Genomic DNA, 23,465 nt, shown 5'->3' with positions numbered 1-23,465 from the left:
TTATTTCCTAAAAATGAAATATATAAATCATAGATAATATTATAATATAAATATAGGTATTAGGCTATTGATTTTGTACTTTAGAAAGGAACTACAACGTTAACGGGGTTTTATTGTTTCGTATGGTCAATGGACCTCTAAATATGAAAAAACCGCGGAGTGCTACCATTTAAAGGGGTAGAATAGAATAGAAATAATATGCCTTATTGTCACTGAAAATTTTTACAATTTTATGGACAAAGCTTACATGCAGTCAAAAGAAAAATAATATCAATAACAAATAACAACTACAATTTACTAAAATTAGATAAATCGGTGCCTTTTTGGATAAAGGGGTAAATTAGTTACTAGGCACAGGGTGCATTAGGATTAGTTCTATGCACTTTTGGTACAAACACGTCTACAGAAAAATTGTTCCAGATTAAATTTACTATCGAAATATCACCTTTTTAAAGTCAAAAATATTTATTTTTACAAAAATATACTCAAAATAAAGCAAAAAAAAACACGAAAGAAAGCAATTTTGTTTTTTGCCGAATAACTTTTTTCCACGGGGATATAGATATAGGGATTGCTTTACAGAAAGAAAACTATATCCTTCCTCTTTAAAATGACGTTGGTAGTTGTCTCTAGGCTTTATAGTTTTCAAAATATCATTTTTCAAAGTTCGCCGCTCACAGCATTTTTGGGCCATTTTCCCCATTATTTCGCAAACATTGTTCTGTAACTATTTTCTACGCATTTCTAGGTATACGTAATGGTACATTTAGTGGTAAGAGAAGTCAATTCCAATTAAAATGGTCTATTGCTATTGTATAAGGTTGTACGACTATTTTTAAGTAAGTTATGGTTTTTCAAAGTTTTATACTTTTAACGATTTTTGTTTTTTATTTGATTATTTTTTAAATTTCTCATTATAACTATTTAGTAGTACATTTAGTGGTAAGAGAAGTCAATTCCAATTAAAATGGTCTATTGCTATTGTATAAGGTTGTACGACTATTTTTAAGTAAGTTATGGTTTTTCAAAGTTTTATACTTTTAACGATTTTTGTTTTTTATTTGATTATTTTTTAAATTTCTCATTATAACTATTTTTTGCACATTTAGGTATATGTATTATGGAATAAAAAAGAAACTAGAAAGAATACATTTGCATATTTTACACATAATTTTTAATTCCAAATAACTTTTCTTAATAACACTTTTCCATATTGTGAAATATAAAGGTACTTTACTCTTGAGCGAAATTCATATTTTTTAACATATCTCGTAAGTATAAGTACTACTGATAAACTTTGATATCTGATGATTGCATGTTAAGTTATAAGCTATGCAGAGCATTTTAAAAATAATATTTTTTTTAAAAAACCATACTGAAGTAAAAACTTCTTTTGTATATTGGTATAAAAAGTTTTATTAAAAAACATAAAAGTCCTCCAAAAGGATTTGCAAAACGTTTTCAATCTGAATCAGATCATCCTCAGTGCCTAGAACGAAGTATTTCCACGTTAAAATGAATGCAAAAGGTTTAAAATTGTGACTAGGTTAAAGAAAAATGTGGCAATACTTACGTTCTGCTTCATAAAAGAAACTAGCAACTTTTTTAAAAAGGTTACATCGATATAAATGGTTTACATAATAATTAAGTGATATTTGTAGCGACTCCAAGTCGATGTTACAAGACGAAATGTGCTAGGAGTGCTCAAAGGGCAACATGGTTCCCTGCTCGTTAAGAACTCGTGGTTCTTGCCAGTTCAATGGACACAGACCAACTAAAGTGAAGGAGATGACAATCCAATTATCAGACCGAAGTGACATGACAAGATAGGTAGTCAATTTTTAATTATGAATTTCAAATTATTATTGTTGTTTAAAAAATTTTTGGATTATATATTAGTAACTGTATAAAATTGAAATTTAAATTATAATAATTAGATTTTATTGTAAAAGTATATAAGGCAACTCTCTACTCTCTGTTACAGAAAGAAAACTTTCTATAACCAAAAATTGACTACCTATCTTGTCATGTCACTTCGGTCTGATAATTGGATTGTCATCTCCTTCACTTTAGTTGGTCTGTGTCCATTGAACTGGCAAGAACCACGAGTTCTTAACGAGCAGGGAACCATGTTGCCCTTTGAGCACTCCTAGCACATTTCGTCTTGTAACATCGACTTGGAGTCGCTACAAATATCACTTAATTATTATGTAAACCATTTATATCGATGTAACCTTTTTAAAAAAGTTGCTAGTTTCTTTTATGAAGCAGAACGTAAGTATTGCCACATTTTTCTTTAACCTAGTCACAATTTTAAACCTTTTGCATTCATTTTAACGTGGAAATACTTCGTTCTAGGCACTGAGGATGATCTGATTCAGATTGAAAACGTTTTGCAAATCCTTTTGGAGGACTTTTATGTTTTTTAATAAAACTTTTTATACCAATATACAAAAGAAGTTTTTACTTCAGTATGGTTTTTTAACTATGGTATACAGCCAGCTACGGGGACTTTCCCATTGATTTTGTTAATATTTTTTTTCGTAAAATTAATAATAAAAAAGTTTTCCATATGGTCCCTAGGCCACACTTAGTTGGACATATTACATATGTATATTATGTCACGCTTTGAAAAGCATATCGTGTTTAGAAATAGACTTAGAATTGTTTACAATACATACACCATTTTAAAGTAAAGAAAATAAGCTTTCTTTTGTATTCAGAAATGTGTATACCTAAATGTAGAATAAAAAAAGTTATAATGAGAAATTTAAAAATAATTGTAAAATATCTCAAAAACCGTTAAAAGTATAAAACTGTGAAAAACCATATCTTGCTTAAAAATACTTCTATGTTGTAAGGGGTCAAATTCCCGGTTTTTATTATTTCTTTTTTGTGATCGAGATAGTGCACCAAAATTTGGGCATAAGTAGGTAATGACGTAACTAAGTAAAATCTCTAGGGGTGGAACGCTGCCTGGCCGACAAAGGGGTAGGGGTAGGGTGAATATAAAAAATATAAGGGTTTTTGCGACGTTCGTGATTGAGATAGTGCACCAAAATTTGGGAATAAGTAGACCATGACATAACTAAGTAAAATCCCCAGAGCCGGTAACCAGAGTGGGAGACGAGGGTAGTTATAAGGGGTCAAAGTCGCGCATTTTATTATTTTTTTTGTGACGCTCATGATCGAGATAGTGCACTAAAATTTAAGAATAAGTAGGAAGAGACGTAACTAAGTAAAATCTCCAAGGGTGGAACGCTGCATGGTCGACAAAGGGGTGGGGATGGGGGTGAATATAAAAAATATAAAGTGTTTTGGCGACGTTCGTGAATGAGATAGTGGACCAAAATTTGGAAATACGTAGACATGACATAACTAAGTAAAATCCCCAGTGCCGAAAACCAGAGTGAGGGACGAGGGTAGTTATAGGGGGTCAAATTCGCGGTGTTTATTATTTTTTTTGTGACGCTCATGATCGAGATAGTGCACCAAAATTTGGGAATAAGTAGGTAATGACGTAACTAAGTAAAATCTCCAGGGGTAAAACGCTGCGTGGCCGACAAAGGGGTGGGGGTAGGGATGAATATAAAAAATATAAGGGGTTTTTTGCGACGTTTGTAATTGAGATAGTGGACCAAAATTTGGGAATAAGTAGATCATGACATAAGTAAGTAAAATTTTCATGGGTCGGAAACCAGAGTGGGGGACGAGGGTAGTTATAAGGGGCCCAAGTCGCGGTTTTTATTATTTTTTTTTGTGACGCTCTTGATCGAGATGGTGCACCAAAATTTGGTAATAAGTAGCAGCGTTCCGCCCCTGCAGATTTCACTTAGTTACGTCATGACCTACTTACTCCCAAATTTTGGTGCACTATCTCAATCATGAGCGCCACAAAAAAAAATAATAAAAACCGCGACTTTTACCCTTTATAACTACCCTCGTTTCCCATTCTGGTTTCCGGCTCTGGGAATTTTACTTAGTTATGTCATAGTCTACTTATTCCCAAATTTTGGTGCACTATCTTAATCACGAATGTCGCATAAACCCCTTATATTTTTTATATTCACCCCTACCCCCACCCGTTTGTCGGTCACGCAGCATTCCTCCCCTAGAGATTTTACATAGTTACGTCATGACCTATTTATTCCCAATATTTGGTGCACTCAGCATCTCGATCATGAGCGTCACAAAAAAAAATAATAAACACCTCGACTTTGACCCCTTATAACTATCCTCGTCCCCTACTCTGGTTTCTGGCCGTTGGGGAAAGTCATGTACACAACTAATTCAACATATCCCCGTATAGTTTTTCCATATTACTTATCACGCACAAAATCCGCCCCCAGCTCTTAGACTACGAGGGGTATTTTGGCAGCCAAAAGAGAAGGAATGTTAGCACATTGGGAATGTTAGCACATTTGAGCTAGATTCCGTGTAGGCAAAACAAAGGGAAGAGTTTTAGCTAGGGAGTTAGAGTTGAAGTAATTGAAATTTAACTGGTTACTTAAGAACAATATTGCAAAGGCTAAAGTTTTGATGCGAAAGAATAAAATAAAATTGTTTTGTATAATTTTGTTAATTTTCTGTAAAGTGCTATCTGGGCTGCGCAGTTCAATTTGTCAGGATACGGGTATTCTTCTTCTTATTTAGCACATGTCTATCCAACTTTGAACATAGGCCTTCCCCAAATCTTTCCATTTCCGTCTGTCCTTGGCTGCATTTTTCCAGTTAGTTCCTGCAGTTTTTACAATATCGTCCTTCCATCGCATCTGAGGTCTTCCTCTGCCTCTTCTTCCTGTCCACGGTCTCCAGTTTTGTATTTCAGCATTCGATCTTTTATCTTCCTGTCTCGCAGTGTGGCCCGCAAATTTGCACTTTAACCCTGTTATATGTTCAGTTACATTTTTTACTTTTGTTTTCTCTCTTATCCATTTGTTTGATTTTCTCTCTTGCAGTTTTATTACCAACATGGATCTTTCCATCTTTCTCTGAGTTATTTCTGTTTTGTTTATGTTGGCCTTTGTTAATGTCCATGTTTCTGAACCATACGACAGAATAGGAAGGATGCATTGGTCAAAAACACGTTTTTTAGGTACTGTTATAATCTTTGTGGTTTGTAGTATCCATCTTAACTTTCCAAACGCTGCCCACGCCAATCGGATTTTTCTTTGTACCTCAATTGTTTGGCTCTCTTTATTAGCTTTGATTATTTGACCCAGGTATATATATTCGTCAACAACCTCAATATTTACATTATTTATATATATTCCGCCATTTGTATTTGTTATGATTTTTGTTTTACTCATGTTCATTTTTAATCCTATCTTCTCTGATGCTTGTGCTAGTTGGGTCAGGATAGGGGTATGTCTAATTAATTTGTTTATAGGTACGTGTAATAGTTTTCCAATTTCTGAGAATTTTAGAACACTATAATATTTTAACTTAATTTTACTTATACCCTAAATAAATAGTAATCTTACTTGGAAGAAAATAAGGTGAACAGTTACATTTATTAAAAATGTAAGTACTCTGACACTCCTTCTGGCAATTAAACTGTGTGTATTTCCTGAAAAATATTCATTAAAAATTATCATATATTTTTGTAAAGAATTTTGTATACTTTCCTTGTTACTTTCTGCTTTCTCTCCAAAGGCGATAAAAATTTGAATTTAAAAAAGTTTGAAAATTGTTGAAAGCAGAAAAAAGAGTGCTGTTTAGGTATCTCAGTTATATTCAAAAATGGAAGATATTTGTTGCTACAATTAATAATACAAGGACATATTGAGGAAATACAAGGATATGGTAGGAAACACGTTTCATGGCTATGGAATGCAAATTAACAACAATTTTATTAAACATAATTAGTTACCTGTAATATACTAATCTCCGTTCGTTGGCAAAATAGCATTGTCTCTTCTTAATCGGTACGCTTCTTAAATTCGCACTTGCTTCTCTTACTGATGGTTTTATTGAAAATCTAGCTTCTACTCCTGGACTTAAAAGAGTTCCAAAATCTGCCATTTTTGGCGTCTCTATAGGGTTGCTGATTATAACCTAGAAAAGATGGACTTTTAAGCATGTTAAACAACATTTCGGTTAAACAATAATTAATTTCTTAGCCATATAGGTCTAATAGACCAGGGCATTTAGCACAAAATAAATCTATTTTTAAATTACAGCACCTAGAGACTTAAACTTTTTGCATTGTGTCCAGAATTCTTCTTCTTCTTCTTTTTCTTTTATATAGGCAGTACTGCCTGTTTTTCTTCAACGGTGCCTTTCATTCTGTCCCTAAATTGTCATTCCATCTTTTCCTTGGGCGTCCTATACTTCTTCTGCTTAACGGTGACTTGTCCCTAGCTATTCTTACTATCCTTGATTCAGGTCTCCTGCTTATGTGTTTATTCCACTCTTCTTTTTCTGTTCTTTACCCAGGTATTTATATTGTCTACCCCACATATGCGTCTGATTTCCTCACTTCTTACCCTGTCCTGTAGTCCTTCTCCAGCAATCCTTCTTAAGATCTTCATTTCGTTGGTCTCCAGATGTATTTGCGTTTTGCTTGTATCTGGTTTTGTTTCGGCCGTGTAAGTCATAATTGGCCTAATAACTGACATATTATATTCGGGTCTTTGTTTCCACCACTCTTAGGTGTTTGTTTTTCCAAATTGTGTCGCTAAGGCATCCGGCCGTTCTACTGGCTTTAAATATTTGACCTTTTATCTCTTCTTCGATATTTTTGTCGGCTGATACATTAATTCTCAGGTTACCCGAAAGTGTTCAGGATGATGTCATGAAAATCCCCAAAAACCTTCCAAACTGCAGAAGATAACATACCTTAGCAGTGACCTTGGGCACCGGGTTGTCCGGGGGTCGGTTTTGATCGCGTATTCGTATTCAGCGACCCCAAAAACCGTCTAGTAATCCATTTGCATGCATTCAAGGCCGAAAACCTTCGAAAATCCTAAAATGACGTACCGCAGCAGTGACCTTGGGCACCAGGTGCTCCGGGGATGAATTCTGATGATGTATTCCTATTCAGTAATCCCTAAAACCCTCCGTGTAATCTGTTTGCCTCAATCTAATGCCGATTTCACTCGAGACTCCAGAATATGATGTGACATTAGACACCAGCTGCTTCGGGTGTCGGTTCTGATGGTGTATTCGTTTTTAGCAACCCCAAAAACCGCTCGAGTAACCTATTTGAATCAATTTAATGCCTAAAACCCTCGAAACTTTAGAAGATGACGTGCTTTAGTCCGGTGATACTGGGCACCAGGTGCTCCGGAGGTAGGTTCTGAGGGTGTAATCTTGTTCAGCGACCCCAAAAACCACCGAGGATCAAAATCTGGCCTTTAATATGCTTATTTTGACATGTTTATGCACTTTTGGATGCATTTTATGCACTTTAAAATGCAATTATGCATTTCCACCCATTTTTCTATAGTAGACATCGTCCTGAACACGTTGCAAAAAGTTGCAAGGCTCTAGGTGCTCTAGGTCCTAGGTGCATTTAAAAATCGATTTATTACGGTGTTTTTAGTGCTAAATGCCCTGCTCTATATTAAAGTAGATATGTATATATTTGTACTTCTAAATATATATTAAACCCTCTGCTTATATTTGAACGAAGAATCCTGAGAGGAATATTCGGTGGCATCTGTGAAAATGATGTTTGGAGGAAGAGGTACAACTACGAGGTATACCACAGATATAAACATATATCTGGTGGTAAAGACGTAGTATCTCATAAGAATAGGAAGACTAAGATGGGCAGGACATCTAGCAAGATCACAGCAGAACAACCCTCCTAGAAGAATCCTTATGTCACAACCTGTGGTAAGTAGAAATAGGGGTAGGCCAAAACTCAGATGGAAGGTTGGTGTAGATGAGGATGGTAGAAAAATAGGCGCAGTAACCTGGCAACGGTTGGCAATGGATAGGACTGACTGGCGTAATAGACTTGGGAAGGTCGAGGTTCTTTCATAGAGCTGTAGCATCATTGATGATGATGATATATTTCTACTTAGCCCGTTAATAATGATCGGCCTCATATTTTGGTTTTATTACCTTAAATCCAATACTGCTCGTTGATGAACAATAATACTCGTCTACTTGTGCATCCAGAAGAATAGAAAGGCCCAAATGAGCTCCAGCACCTACGAAACAGGAAAATTACTATCTTCTTGCTTACTTACGCTCTAATAAATTAAAGAATTTACCTAAGGGTCTTTTAGGAACCATGTTTTCGTCATCATAATCTTCTAAATTCGAAAAACCAATCTCTGGATTCCAGTCATAAACGTTTTCCGGATAAGTCTGGTTCAAAAGCGATATATCGTTTCTAAAAAAAGTATTGTCATTAAAAAATATAAGAATGAGTTATGTAGTGTAACTTTAAAAGTTGTATAAAAGGGAAATTTAATACTTCGGAAGAACAAACTCGGAAGTGAAGAAACAGTATCAAGAAAATAGGACAAATCTTCAAAATTAAAAGGTGTCCAAAAAAGACGCAAAATTATCTAGTAGTAACAAACATTAAAGCAGCAGCGTATACAAATCTATACGATCAACTTGATACCAGGAAATGTGAAACAAAGATATATAAAAGATAGCACTTTACTTTTTTACTTTTTTGTGTCTGGATCCGACTACAGTTTTTCTGCCCAATATCGGGCTACGTCTACACCCTTTGTATTTGCGAGCTATAAATCATCGAGGGTGCACTGTGATGGGCAAAGTCTGCATACTCTCAGATGCTCCACGCTCTGTATTTCCCCACATTCACAAAGTGCGTCGTTATCTGTATTGATGCCCCATTTAATAAGGTTCTGTTTTACAGGGGCAACACCTGTGCGTATTCAGTTGAGTGCCCGCCAGGTTCTCCAGTCCAGGTTTATTCTATTTGGTCGTTCTGAATGTAGGCGGAACAGTTCGGGTGGTTCGACGCTGACATTTCTCATAAACCTTTTCCTTGATTTAAGTCGGCTGATTCCTGGCGGTTCGTTAAACCCGTATAATTGGTGCCTTTCATCGAAAGTTTGCCTGAACTTCTCCACATATTGTGAAGCGCATCTACGGTCGTCTGGTGATGCGAATCCAGCTGCCCGGTACAGTAATGGTAGAGAGGTAGGCTTCATACAACCGGTAATTATTCTACATGTTTTATTTAACGCCGTGGTGACTTGTTGGGCTTGTCTAGATCTACCCCAGACGGGACAAGCATATTCCCCTGTTGAGAAACATAAGACTTCAGCTGTTGACTTTAAGACCTGGGGGTTTGCACCCCACTTGCTCCCTACAAGTTTCCGGAGAAGGTTGTTTCTCGTAGAAACCTTTTGTCTTGTGCTCTGACAGTGGAATTTATACCTTAGTGACCGGTCTAGTATCACTCCAAGATATTTGGGCCTATCAGTATGTTCCAAGCGTTGTCCCTCCCAAAAAACATTCAGTTTAACATGCGCGAGATGGTTGTTGAAGTGGAATGCACATACTTGGGTTTTAGTAGGGTTTGGCTTTAATGAGTTTTGTTTGTAGTAAGTTGACATCATGTTTAAAGCCTCTTCCATTGTCGACTCTACTTGTGTGAGTGTTTTCCCCTTTAAGGCGATACCAAGGTCGTCAGTGTACACAAAACTCTCAGTCCGAGGGTGCATTGGTTGGTCATTGGTGTAGATGTTAAATAGGGACGGCGCCAGAACGCTTCCTTGAGGTAGGCCATTTTTTGGGTTCTCCATCTGCTCTTCCTTCCATTTAGCACAACGTAGAAGCGTCTATTACACAACAGTGATCTAGTGATATTTACCAGGTCATAGTCAAGCACAGTGTTATAGATCTTAGTTAGCAAGGTTCTGTGGTTTATCGTATCGTAGGCCGCTGTGAGGTCTATCAAGGCTACTGCCACTATCTCCCTCTGCTCAAATCCCTCCTCTATGTGCTCTGTTAGGTTCAGCACTTGGCCTGTGCATAATTTACCTGGTCTGAAGCCTGCTTGTTGTGGGATTAGTTTTGCATCTAATGTTTCCTGGATGCGGTTCAAAATGAGACGTTCATACAATTTATATAAATGACATAGAAGAGATATCGGACGGTAGCTACTCGGTAATTCAGGGTCTTTACCAGGTTTCAGAAGGGCTACTACTTTTTATTTACGCCACATTTGTGGAGTCTGGTAGGTAGAGCGACAGATGTTAAATAGATCGAGCACCATTGCCTCGCTTTTTGCCCGAAGTGTTTTATCTGCTCTGTTAGGATTTCGTCCACCCCAGGGGATTTTCCATTTTTCATACAGTCAATACCATTGTTAAGCTCTTCGATGGTAAATGGGTTTCGCAAGAGAGTTGTTTCCTGGTCTTGAGTTCTTATAATCTGTGGCGTTTTGCAACGATTGTTTGTTTTGCCATTCAGAAGCAGTTGGTGGGCTATCTGATTTGGCGTTATTGCACATGGCTCTTTCACCTCTGTGGGATCACCATTCAGTTTTTTGATCATATTCCAAGCCTGCTTACTACTGTGCGTCATATCCATTTTACTTAAAGTCTCGCTCCACCGTTCTTGTCTGGAGGCGCTTAGTACTTGCTGCAGTCTCTCCCCTACCTCTGCCGTAACTTCGCTAAATGGGTCTTTACTAAAGATAGCAAAAGATCCGAGATGAAAATAACAAAATACTAATTCACGAAGAAGATGTCAAAAATAGACGAAAAAAGTACTCTTGACAGTTTATTAAGTGAATAATTTGACAGAATTGGAATAACGGGAGCAGTAACAGCAATGGTCACCACAATATCAAACGAGGAAGTGGTTCAAACACTTCAAAAAATAAAGAAAGACAAACAGTTTGACCAGATTATATTTCTAAGGCAGTGCGGACAGCATTAGGACAGAGAGAGAAACGAGGTGGCTGACAGGTTCTCTCTTTCTTACTCTGTCAGTCACTCTGGTATGTCACTCTGGTAAAAGTGTTTACCATAGTAAAAGTTTATACTCTGGGCTAATTAGAAAAATTCATGGAAAAGTTATTTACCAGCAATTTTATTGCTGGAATCGAATTATTAGATCCTATATATTAATAATATAGGTATGCAAAGTCCGCAGATAGTGTGCTACTTTTTTTATAAACAAAATGGCGCCGACAAATCGTATTTTTTTTCAATTATTGCTCTATAACTCCGAAGATTTTAACTTTACAACAAAAACACTCAAATAAAAATTCACCGCAATTAAATTCTGCATAGAGATATGTTTTTCCCGATTTGCTCCGACGAAAATTTTCCTCGGAAAATGCGGGTTTTCCCAACAAAAACTCTAATTTTCAAATAGAGTTTTAGGTAAGTAATTATTAATCAATAATTAAATAACTTAGTGACATCAAAGCTTTCTTGATATAGACTGTAATTCCAGAAGCCGGTGAAAATTAAACGAATATTTTAGCAACAATTCAGTTGTTAATTAACAATTTACGATCGCAATAATAACCAAAATAGATTATAACTGCAGAAGCCGGTGAAAATTAAACGAATATTTTAGCAACAATGCAATTTTTAATTAACAATTTACAGTCGCAATAACAACCAAAATAATCATGAGACATTGATCAAACTTAGAAAGATTATAAAGATGTGAAGAAGCCTATTTAATATTTTTTTGACAAAATATAAATTTTTCATTTTTTTGCATAATCTTTAAATGTTTAAAAAAATAGTTATAAACAAATTAACATTTCTCAGAAATTGTTTATTATATTCTAATTTTAAAAAATACTTAAAATGCTTATTTCAAAGGTCTTAAAAATGAATGCTTTAAAAAATGTTTCCAACTATTTGCAAAAAAGTTATGAAACAACAAAATAAATATACGATTGCTCCGTTGTTTATAATTTGTTTTAATTGTTTCAAAGCTTAAAAGTGAGTCTGTGGTACAATCTAATTACTCACAAAGAATATCAAATATTAGTTCAATGGGTATATTTTAATCAAAGATTAAAAATACTTTTTTTTTGTAAGTTTTAGTGCGAAAGTAGGCTTGATACAGAGCCGGAGATAAAATGTTCACTCGAAGCGACTGACACGCAGCATACATAATAATATAATTTTATTTATTAAGTATACGTCGCGCGGCGAACGTCGCTTCGAGTGAAAATTTTAGCTGCAGTACTGTATTAGTCTACTTTCGCGCGTGTAAATTACAAAAAAATATATTTATAATCTTTAATTAAAATATAACCATTAAATTAATAATCGATATTTTTTGTAAATAATTAGCTTGTACTTTAAACTCACTTTTACGCTTTGAAAGAATTAAAAAAAACTTATAAACAACGCAGTAATCGTATGTTTATTTTGCTGTTTCATAACTTTTTTTGCAAATGGCTGCAAAAAAGTTTTAAAGCATTCATTTTCAAGATATTTAAAATACGCATTTTAACTAATTTTTAAAATTAGAATATATTAAAAACTTTCTGAGAAACGTTAATTTGTTTATAACTATTTTTTTTTAAACATTTAAAGATTATGCAAAAAAATAAAAAATTTATATTTTGTCGACAAAATGTTAAATAGACATCTCATCTTTATAAGATTTCAAAGTTTGATCAGTGTATCGTAATTATTTTGGTTATTATTGCGACCGTAAATTATTAATTAACAATTGAATTGTTGCTATAATATTTGTTCAATTTTCACCAGCTTCTGGAACTATAATCTAAACCAAGAAGGCTTTTAAGTCACCAAATTATTTAATTATTAGTAGATAATTACTTATCTAAAACTTTATTTGAAAATTAAAGGTTTTGTTGGGAAAACCCGCATTTTCCGAGGAAAATTTTCGTCGAAGAAGATCGGGAAAAACATTTCTCTATGCAGAATTTAATTGCGGTGAATTTTTATTGGAGGGTTTTTGTTGTAAAGTTAAAATCTTTGGAGTTATAGAGCAATAATTGAAAAAAACACGATTTTCGACCGCCATTTTCTTTATAAAAAAAGTAGCACACTATCTGCAGACTTTGCATACCTATATTATTAATATATATAATCATAAGCTTTGATTCCAGCAATAAAATTGCTGGTAAATAACTTTAATGAATACTTACGGATTTCTAAATATTTTTGTAGGGGGTAATCTATTAAATGAACAACACAATCCTTCGTCGGTCAAATCATTGTTGAATAAATCCTCACAGCTTTTCTTATCGCTGGACCATTTGCAAGCCTTCAACATATCTGAGCAAGAATTTCCTACCTAGAAGAAATATGTTATGAACAAAGACTAAATCAGAATCAAATAATAAAATATATTACTCTTATCAAGAAATTTCGTAACATGGTCCAGTCATATTGCTCAGTGTAGTTGTTATGGTTGGAATCATTGCCGTTACAGATGTCATCTAATAATTTCATATCCAACGGATTTCTGAAATATATAATTATTTCATTTTTCAAAAAGCGACATAATATGGAAGATCAGTAGTAAATAGCATACTCTGGTTATAAACAAATACTAAACAAATATAGAAATACAAAAAGAGAACAACATTATTTTTGAATAAAGCGGCCAAGTGCATTTTGTTTGCTATACTTTAAATTATGCCTTCTTCTTCTTCTTCTTCTTTTTGTGTAGACATGTTCAATCGTTTTTATGGTCTTCCTACTGATCGTCTTCTTAGAGAACAGTCTCTCGTCATTATAGTCTAAGAGCTAGTGAACCCTCCGACTAACGGTCGTCCTGTAAGGCTAGAAATTTGTATAGTGATAATTCATAGCACACCAAGGCTAAAAACCATGACCTGGCAGGCCTCAGCGGTGCACGTGTATCTACCAGGTGAATCGAAAAGTGCAAATTTAGGGGGTAAAATAAACTTTCTCCTGTAAGGTTTAAATTTAAGTATGTGTTTGAGTAAGTCATTTAGAAGAAATGTGTACAATGACAGGCGATTCTGAAGAGCATAAGATCTTGCCAGGCGAGGGGAAAGATTAGGGGTTTTTCCTAAAATTATTCTTTTTGCATCGAACAAATTTTTTTAGGTTTTTTGAATCATTCCAAACAGAAAAGGTCTTTAGTGATTTTTCTCTTAAGTTAATAGTTTTTGTTATATAAGCGATTGAAAATTTTGAAAATTGCGAAATCGGCCATTTTTAACCCTAAATCGGACATTTATCTAAAAATTTCAAAGTTGCCAAGGTAGGTAGATATTCTTTAAACATTGATTGATGAAATCCCAAAGAGTTTTTGCAATACAATATCGGAAACGCCTTTGTTTTTTAATTGCTAATCAAGCGGGCGCGACACAGTAGTATAAGTGAGGACGTTTGAGTTGGCATAAATTCATTATCTCGAGAATGGGCAAATTTCAAGAGAAATCGTCAGACAGGTCTATTTTTATTTTTAAGTTAGGACTTTTTGGCATATATATAATACTAGTGACGTCATCCATCTGAGCGTGATGACGTAATCGATGATTTTTTTAAATAAGAGTAGGGGTTGTGTGATAGCTCATTTGAAAGGTTATTTAATTCTCTATTCACTAATATAAACATTAATATAATTATTTATACAGGGTGTACAAAAAATTTTTTTTTATTAAATCAACTTTGATTAAATTTGACAAATAGAAGAAAACTTTTTTTTGTACACCCTGTATAAATAATTATGTTAATGTTTATATTACTGAATAGAGAATTAAATAACCTTTTAAATGAGCTATCACACAACCCCTACTCTTATTAAAAAAAACCATCGATTACGTCATCACGCCCAGATGGATGACGTCACTAGTATTATGTATATGCCAAAAAGTTTTAATTCAAAAATAAAAATCGACCTGTCTAAGGATTTTTCTAGAAATTTGCCCATTCTCGAGATAATGAATTTATGCAAATTCAAACGTCCTCATACTACAGTGACGCGCCCGCTTGATTAGCAATTAAAAAAACAAAGGGGTTTTCGATATTTTATTGCAAATAACTCTTCGGGATTTGATCAATCAATGTTTAAAAAATATCTACGTACCTTGGCAACATTGAAATTTTTAGATAAATGTCCGATTTAGGGTTAAAAATGGCCGATTTCGCAATTTTCAAAATTTAAATCGCTTATATAACAAAAACTATTAACTTAAGAGAAAAATCACTAAAGACCTTTTCTGTTTGGAATGATTCAAAAAACCTAAAAAAAATTTGTTCGATGCAAAACGAATAATTTTAGGAAAAACCCCTAATCATTCCCTTCGCCTGGCAAGATCTTATGCTCTTCAGAATCGTCTGTCATTGTACACATTTCTTCTAAATGACTTACTCAAACACATACTTAAATTTAAACCTTACAGGAGAAAGTTTATTTTACCCCCTAAATTTGCACTTTTCGATTCACCTGGTAGATACACGTGCACCGCTGAGGCCTGCCAGGTCATGGTTTTTAGCCTTGGTGTGCTATGAATTATCACTAGAAAAATTTCTAGCCTTTCAGGACGACCGTTAGTCGGAGGGTTCACTAGCTCTTAGACTATTATTTCTACTCTATTCGTTACTATTCGACTTAAATGATTGTACCATTATACTAGTCTATTTCTTACCCCGTCCTTATTGTTCTTTACCTTACATCTGCGTCATCGTACTTTTAGCTCTGTCCCATAGTGTTTTAGTCTTACCATCGATTGTACTAATGGTTTTCATCTCTGATGTTTCTAGATCTTTTGTTCTCTCTGTGCACCTAGGTCGTGTTGCTGCCCCCTATGTCATTATTGGCCTGATGACTGTTTTGTAAATTCTGCCTTTCATTTTTATCCCGATATTTTTATTTTTCCATATTGTGTCATTCAAGCAACCTGCAGCTCTGTTTGCCCTATTAACTTTTTATCTGGGAAAGATGTTTCACGAAACAGATTTTCTACTAGCCATTCAGGATCAGAAAACTCCAATCAAAATCTTCCTAAAATATATCATCAAAGACCCTCAGTACCAAAACGGCCAGTGCCGATCTAAAGGGTTGCCATACATTTGTCGGAGCTCAATGAACGATATGACTCAAAGACTAGGACGACTTCTCTAAATCAACCATCTGACTTATTATCGATATATTTCTGCCAGTATTTCTTAGCGACCAATTCTGTCGTATGTATGGACAATGCCAATTACCTATCAAAATTTAAAGAATCACTACCCTTATACTGAAATCATAAATTTAGCATAATTTAGCACAATGGCCAAGAAAATCTTCTTCTTCTTCTTCTTCTCTTTCTTCTCATAACATTTTTACCTCTCAGACGTCGGTTGCCAACAAAATCAAAAATAAAATAATAATCCCATTGACCAAAAAATATTTCTACAATATTGCGTCTTACCCATCTGCTTTAATCTTGTTGACTTCTGTCTTCTTCGCTTGGTTCATATTACAAATAGTCACCGAAGGAAATGGTATGCTTTTCAGTTGAGCATCAAAAGGGCTAAAACTAATAATAACGGGAGAAGAATTCCATTTTTGGTAGATGTTTGAGATATAGTAAGCTGCAAAAGCGATTGCGACGGAAAAAGACAATAACCAAAATACTCTGCAAGAAAAGAAATGTTATTAGACATGCGACTATAATGAAATAATATACCGTCGGAAAAATGAAAGAATACCCATGAACGAGCACATCAATCACTTATGTTCTATTTGCTATCTTTTTCTATAACAAACGTTTGTTATTTATAGAAAAAGACAGCAAATACAAAATAAGTGATAGATGTGATCGTTCATGGGTATTCTTTCATTTTTCCTACTGTAAGTTGGCAAACTTTTACCATATTTTAATTATTAGTCTGCTGGCCCGAGGCTGAGACGAATTAAAAAAACCAAGTCTCATTAAAATCGGTGCAGCCTTTCTTGAGTTATAACAATATATAATATATAAAGTTTTGTCTAGGTTTACAGGTAGAAGAATTAAATATTAATAAAATTACCTTTCACAGACTGTTAACGATGTATCTCCGACATATCGCAGCCCATGTAAAGTTGTTTTGTCACAATAGTGTTCCAGTTCCAACAAAACTTTTCCAGTAATACTCTTGGTTTGTTCTTTCCGCGATCTATTAGAACCAGGAATATGTCTAAAAGAAAGATATTAAAATTAACGTGATGAATGAAAAACTCAAAACGGTACAAAATAAAACATAGAAATTTTCTGCTCTATAATTCCTTTAGATTACAAACAAGATTAACCTATCCTAACTCTCTCCACACTATCAATGTTTAGACCATTTGGTGTAAGTTTGAGTCATTTGAGGTTTGCGGATGACATAGTAGTGTATAAATTTCGTGGGGCTCAGTGGAGGCTGTTCTTCAGAGAGAACGGAAACACCAAATAGTAATGCGAGAATTTATTATTGAGACCTACAATAAGGGTGGTTACCCCGGGAGAACTTTGAGTATTGACTTATGACTTATTCGCGTTTCAGTTGAAGACTGTTTTTCTAGCTGAGATATTGTAGTTTTATAGAAGCTTAATTTGGGTCATCGTTGACACGATGCCCGCGTGATTTGTATATCTAATTAAGGTAAATAGTTTTACTTTCGTCAGCACTTTATATCATTTTAAAATTATATTGTTGATAATTGACCAATTTGTATCTAAACTAATAATCCACATGTGTGAATATAATAACAAATAAATTCGTGCTATCTACTGGGCGATATTATTATATTGTTCAATATCGGATATTAATTCTGAATATTTGGTATTGGACAGTAGACATAGTATTATTTAATACAGATATCAAGGAACTGTAGCAAATGTTGAAGGAATTAAACCAGCAGTCAAATAAAATAGGTCTCAAAAGGAAGCTTCAGAAAACAAAAATAATGAGTAATTTACAGACTAATCTTGTTATTGACAACGTCAATCTTGAAAACGTAGACCAAGACCACGATATATATCTTGGACATACCATTAAAATCGGCGCAAAGAAAACCAAGTAGCCGAAATAAAAAGACGCGTACAATTGTCTTGGGTAGCTTTTGGCAAGTTAAGCTTAATTTTGAGGAATAAAAATATAACAATGTGTCTAAAACGTAGAGTTTATGACAAATGTATCTTGCCTGTAACTATATATGGACTGGAGACCATGGCCTTTACAAGGAAAACCTTAAAGCAGCTCAGTACAACCCAAACTCAATACAACCCGACAGGATTCGAAATATCGACAATTGCGAAAGAACAAAAGTTACTGATGTCGCAGAACGTAAAGCAAGGCTCAAGTGGCAATGAGTCGGACATGTTGCCCGAGATAATCCCGAAAAATGGACACAGAGATTAACAACCTGGAGACCAAGAGAGAACAAGCGAGGAGTAGTTAGACCGCAGAAGAGGTGGACAGATGATATCAAACAAGTCGCGGACAAGCAATGGATGAGAATTGCCAAGAGTAGAAATCGATGGAAGACGCCTATGTCCAGTGGTGGTCGAACATAGGTTGAAGAAGAAGAAGAACTGCCTCCATAAACATCATAAATTTGACCTCCTTTCATTAGATATATGGATGGGGAAGGCGAAGACAGAAGGCGGATAACAGGCCTTGAAGCAGGGCGAAAGGATAGAGTTACAAAATCTGGAGAGATAATAAACAATTATCCAAGAGTTGGAAATGGTAATATCGAATGCAAGGCAAACTAAATATAATTTCGAAAAGCTTATTACCGTCATATTTCTAGAAAGGGACGACTGGAAGCGAATAAAACGAATCTCATAATGGCAGATAATTGCAGATATAGATACGGCTCTAAAACTGATGAAGGAATCGGAGCTAGAATGTACGAAAGGAAACCAAGGTTTAGTAAAAGTCTAGGTAATCACTCTTCTATTTCCAAGCAAAAATTTATGCTATGTCTGCACTAACTAATAAAGAGGAACAGCAGGGAAATATCAATAAAATTTATATAGGCGGCATTAAGGGCACTGAAACTGAATCGAATTGACTGAAAGTTAGTTTGGGACTGTCCGCAGAATCTGATTCTAATAAGATGAAATAAAAAAAAAGTAAGTTGGCTCTGGGCGCCTGGATATACTGGTATTGAATGAATAAAAAGCGGACCTACTTGCCAGGTGGAACAACAGAAACGTTCATAGATTCAAAACCTTTCGTTGGCATAGCAATAAGCACAGCCAAAAGAACTATATCGCACCAGGGATGTGTTTTTGGATAATTCATTGATTTTTCTAGATTAACTCTTACCCTTTATTTCCAAAGTTTGCAATATTAACTTTTAGATCCGGGGCATCTGGAATCCTATAAACTGGTTGCACTCCATTTTTAAAATTATTATTATCCAGGTAATTCACGGTTGAAGCTTGAATTCGCCTTGGGCGGATGATACTATCGGTTTTTAACATCTTGCCTATTTAAATCAAAAGAAAGCAGTATCAGTAATACATTTCTAGATAAATTTTTAAAATCATAAATTATTATCAGCAATATAAGCTACTAGATCTTGTATATAAACTGTTACAATTTTGAAATTGTAAAAAGGTTTAGTTATTATCTATATAAAAGAAAATAGGTTTGGACGACTACATATCACAAGATAATAGGAAGAGGGCCAAAGAAGAAGAGGAGGGATCGTTCAGAAAAGTAAGGAAACCCAGATCAAGACAATGAGCTCGAAATTATCAAAACGATGCAGAATTTAACCAAAAATACAGACAATGTAACAACGAAACTAAAAGAGATAAAGATGGAATAGAGAAAGTACTGAGAGGAACTAAATGAGCTGAAGGAATAATTGAAGAAAGTTAAAAATGAAAAGCAAATGAAAGACAAGGAGAAAGAACAAATGAGGAAATGATACGAAATTGCGTCTGGAAAGACTAGAAAAGGAAAGAGAAGTCAACCATGTAATAATACAAGTTTTGCCAATAGATACAATCGATAGAAATGTACTGAAATAAGAAGTAGGAAGCATCATGGCAAAAGAAATGAACGCCAATGTTCAAACTGAACAATAATAGAAGAGCCAATTAAACTGGGAGAAATGACATGTTTAATCAAACTACAGAACAAGCTTGAAAAAGATAAGGTCATGCAAAATGAAGCTAAATTGAAACACATAAAAGATTACAAAGTGTATATAAATGATGACATAACAAAAAAAGAATTACAAATACAGAAAAATAAGACAAGTCGGCAACGAAGAATCAAATAAGGGTAAAAGTGTTAAAATAAAATATAATAAATTAAAAATAGATGGAAAAAGACACAAATGGAATAAATACAGTAACCAGCTAGAAGGAAACCAGTTAAACACGAAAAGCTAAAAAAAGATGAAAATACGCAAATAAAAGCACACACGATGACAGATATATAGCAAAGAAAAAGGAATTGAGCAAGATTAGAAATAGAAAGGAAGCAAGGATGAAAGAAAAGAGCCAAAATGGTAGAAACCCGAAGTAGACAGTACATCCAGGACATATTCTTAGGAGTATGGAACGTAACAACCCTTTATTAAAAAGTCAAATTGGAGCAAGTATGCCAAAAGATTGATAAGTACAGACTGAGTGCAAGGAGCACTTCTTTAGAGCATCAAAACGCATCCGTATTGACCCATCTCATGTAAATCAACCTATTCCTTCCCTACGCACTTCACTTTTAGACCTCTATTTTTCAAATGCTCATGACAAATTTAGACACAATATAATGTATTGAAATTTATTTATTCCATGTTATAGATAGAGATAGCAATTTCTGTTGCGTGGCATTATTTCTACTTTTACAAACATAACCCAGAGCCAGAAGACGCCAGAACTAGTGGCTGAAGTGGCTGAGAAGATGGTTTGACCGCTCATCCGCAGAAATTTTTCGTGCATCAGTTTCCAAAGCTACAGTTGCCATTTGGATCGCCAACCTTCGAAAAGAGACGGCGCAATAAGAAGAAGAAAAAACATAATTTATCCTGATCTTAAATTTTAATTTTTAACCCGGGAGCAGTCGCGCTCACTTCTGTCACGTAAGTAGTCGCGCGGAGAGAAAAAATCTCACAATATTTACAACCACAACAAATTCACAAAATATTCACAACAAATACGAATTTAAAACAAATTTCTATTTTATAATATTCTTATTTACTTGTTATGTTAAAAATATCTGTTTCTAACAATTTTAAAGCTAATTGGTTCTCACCAAAGCCAGAAATTAAAAAAAAATAAAAAAGTTGAAACAATTTTTTAAAAAATTTAAAAAAATTCCCACGCGTTACAACAATCTTCTTCGAGGCACTTACGAGTGGAAAGTTATGTTGCAAAATTTTTCATTAAGTTATCACGGAAAAGATTAAAATGTGAGATTTTTTCTAACGGTCGGCCCTACTGCTCTCGTGTTAAGTTTTACTATTTATGTTTTTGGTATGTACATATTACATACGTATTTTATCTACGTTGATTTCATACTAAACAAGGAACCTTTCACCTAAGTTGGAATTATGATGTGGATGTTGTAATACAAACTAACAAATCAAACTTGCAATAGACCCTTTCTTTTTGAGGACTAATTTAATTGAGGTTTAATAAAAAAATTTATTGCGCTTGATTATGTTCAGGTTTCCCTTGGCCCTTTTGATTTATTTGTAATACGAGTAATTTGATATGTTACAAGATAAAAGTATAAAACTATAAAACCTATTCTCCAATTAATCTATTGTGTTATGCTTATGCATTATACGAGAATGACACCAGAAGTAGCCGAACGAAGCGTAGCCTAACGAAGAATATGTTGCAATATATTATATCAATATCAATATTGTTAAATCTCTTAATATCTGTGTTTTTAGCTGAATATATTTAAAATGACCATTTTATGATTTGCAAATTTCTAAAGCGTCCACTATACTACTCGCGAAATTGATCAAAGTTCAGCGAGTACGAAAGTGTAGACGAGTACTTCATGCGACTTCGCTTCACCTCGGCCTACTTCCATTCTGTGGCGATTTTTGCGACCGAGTCAAAGGAATCGAAGTCGGTATCGCCCCGCGTGAATGTGTTCGTCGCGAAGTTGAACGAGTGTGTAGTGACGTGTACTTCGGACTTCGGTCAGCTTTCCCGAGTAACTTTGCGAGAGTGTGGAGCTTGCTTAACGCCGGAGCGATTTTTTAGGTTTGATAAGGAAATAATTCGAGGAACAATTAAAAAATCAAAAATGAAGATTTAGTTAATGTATACAAAATATTTATAAACTCATGACCAGTGGCGGTTATCCCTTTAGGTCAATTGGTCAATGACCTCCCTGTAATAATTGTACAATCAAACGATTATAATGTAACTATTTCCTTAAAAAAAGAAAATTTTCTGTATTAAAAATGTTCGGAATACAATAGTATCGTTCAAAGTTAAATTTTGCTTTTATTGTATTGACTTTTCAGTCATTTTGTTATTGTAAAATATAGCGACAAAGATGCCGCCAAAAGATTACCGATAAATAAACATGAAATACGAGCTGTTTGACGGTACACTGAAAAAATTTTTGTACATAGTACCAATGTACCAATGAACGCCAATCATTGCCTTTTTTACATTGATTCAATGAAAATTTCTTTAATACTATAAACACGTAGTCATTAAGTAATGACCATATTCATTATAACAATGTAATTCTATTCATTAAAAAATAATGAATAGAATCATTAATCCAATGAATCTTTTTATCTATCCAATGACTTTTTTCATAATACTAATAATTTGTTTATTGTATTGTTACGTTTTTTAGGAAATATTACGCGAATTGACTTTTAATTATTATTAAATAAATAAAAGACTTACTTGAAATTGTTTATTTATAACACTTACAATTAACACTTATTTAACAACAATATCTAATTTATTTTACACTTTCTAACATTTAATTTATTTACAAATACGACTTATCTACTTTAAAAATACATACATTTCAGCAACCCGATCAAACAATAAAACAATATATCGCGTCGAATATATTAACTGACTGACTGCTGCTTAAAAATCATCCGCTTATATAGATACGGCTCTGCTTCGAGAACAGTCACAGAATAACTAACCATACAGAAGCGAAACTCAGGCCCAAAATGGTAACATAATTTTCATGCTCATGTGTCAATGTAACTGGTATAACCTCACTTTTAGACTGACAGTGACAGTTGTTTTTAGTTAAATTTTATATTTATATATGTTTTATTTTATAGTTTATTTATATTTTATAGTAAAATTTTATATTTCAAAATTAATTAATAACTACTTGTCAAAATATCACATCATTTGAATTGGTCTATTCCTTAGAACATCAAGTTCCATTCTGTAACTAGGGCTCAAGGTCAAATATTTTGGTTCCCACACAATCAATGGAAACGACAGTCAGTTTCGCTTCTGTATGGTTAGTTATTCTGTGGAACAGTCAGGAAGGCCTGAGGCGGGTCCACGCCTATCATCGGGGAAACTTCTGGATTAGCGGAGACAATACTCGTCGATGACGTGT

General features: G+C 34.2%; 1 protein-coding gene across 1 annotated transcript in view; it reads right to left on the bottom strand.

Annotated features, from left to right (window-relative positions):
* LOC114327572 (pickpocket protein 28-like) overlaps window positions 1–19,363 on the bottom strand; it is a 60,632-nt gene extending 41,269 nt beyond the window's left edge. Inside the window, exons 1-8 of the mRNA XM_028276246.2 lie at window positions 19,206–19,363; window positions 16,938–17,084; window positions 16,337–16,543; window positions 13,299–13,410; window positions 13,091–13,239; window positions 8,226–8,347; window positions 8,074–8,162; window positions 5,873–6,057 (exon numbers count right to left, since the gene is read on the bottom strand). Of these exons, the coding sequence (XP_028132047.2) occupies window positions 5,873–6,057; window positions 8,074–8,162; window positions 8,226–8,347; window positions 13,091–13,239; window positions 13,299–13,410; window positions 16,337–16,543; window positions 16,938–17,084; window positions 19,206–19,363 (1,169 nt within the window). The remainder of the gene's footprint in view (window positions 1–5,872; window positions 6,058–8,073; window positions 8,163–8,225; window positions 8,348–13,090; window positions 13,240–13,298; window positions 13,411–16,336; window positions 16,544–16,937; window positions 17,085–19,205) is intronic.
* Between the last annotated feature and the right edge of the window lie 4,102 nt (window positions 19,364–23,465).

This window comes from Diabrotica virgifera, chromosome 8 (assembly GCF_917563875.1).
Source record: "Diabrotica virgifera virgifera chromosome 8, PGI_DIABVI_V3a".
NCBI lineage: Eukaryota > Metazoa > Arthropoda > Insecta > Coleoptera > Chrysomelidae > Diabrotica > Diabrotica virgifera.
The sequence above is the reverse complement of the archived record's forward strand: the minus strand, read 5'-3'. Positions and strand labels throughout refer to the sequence as shown.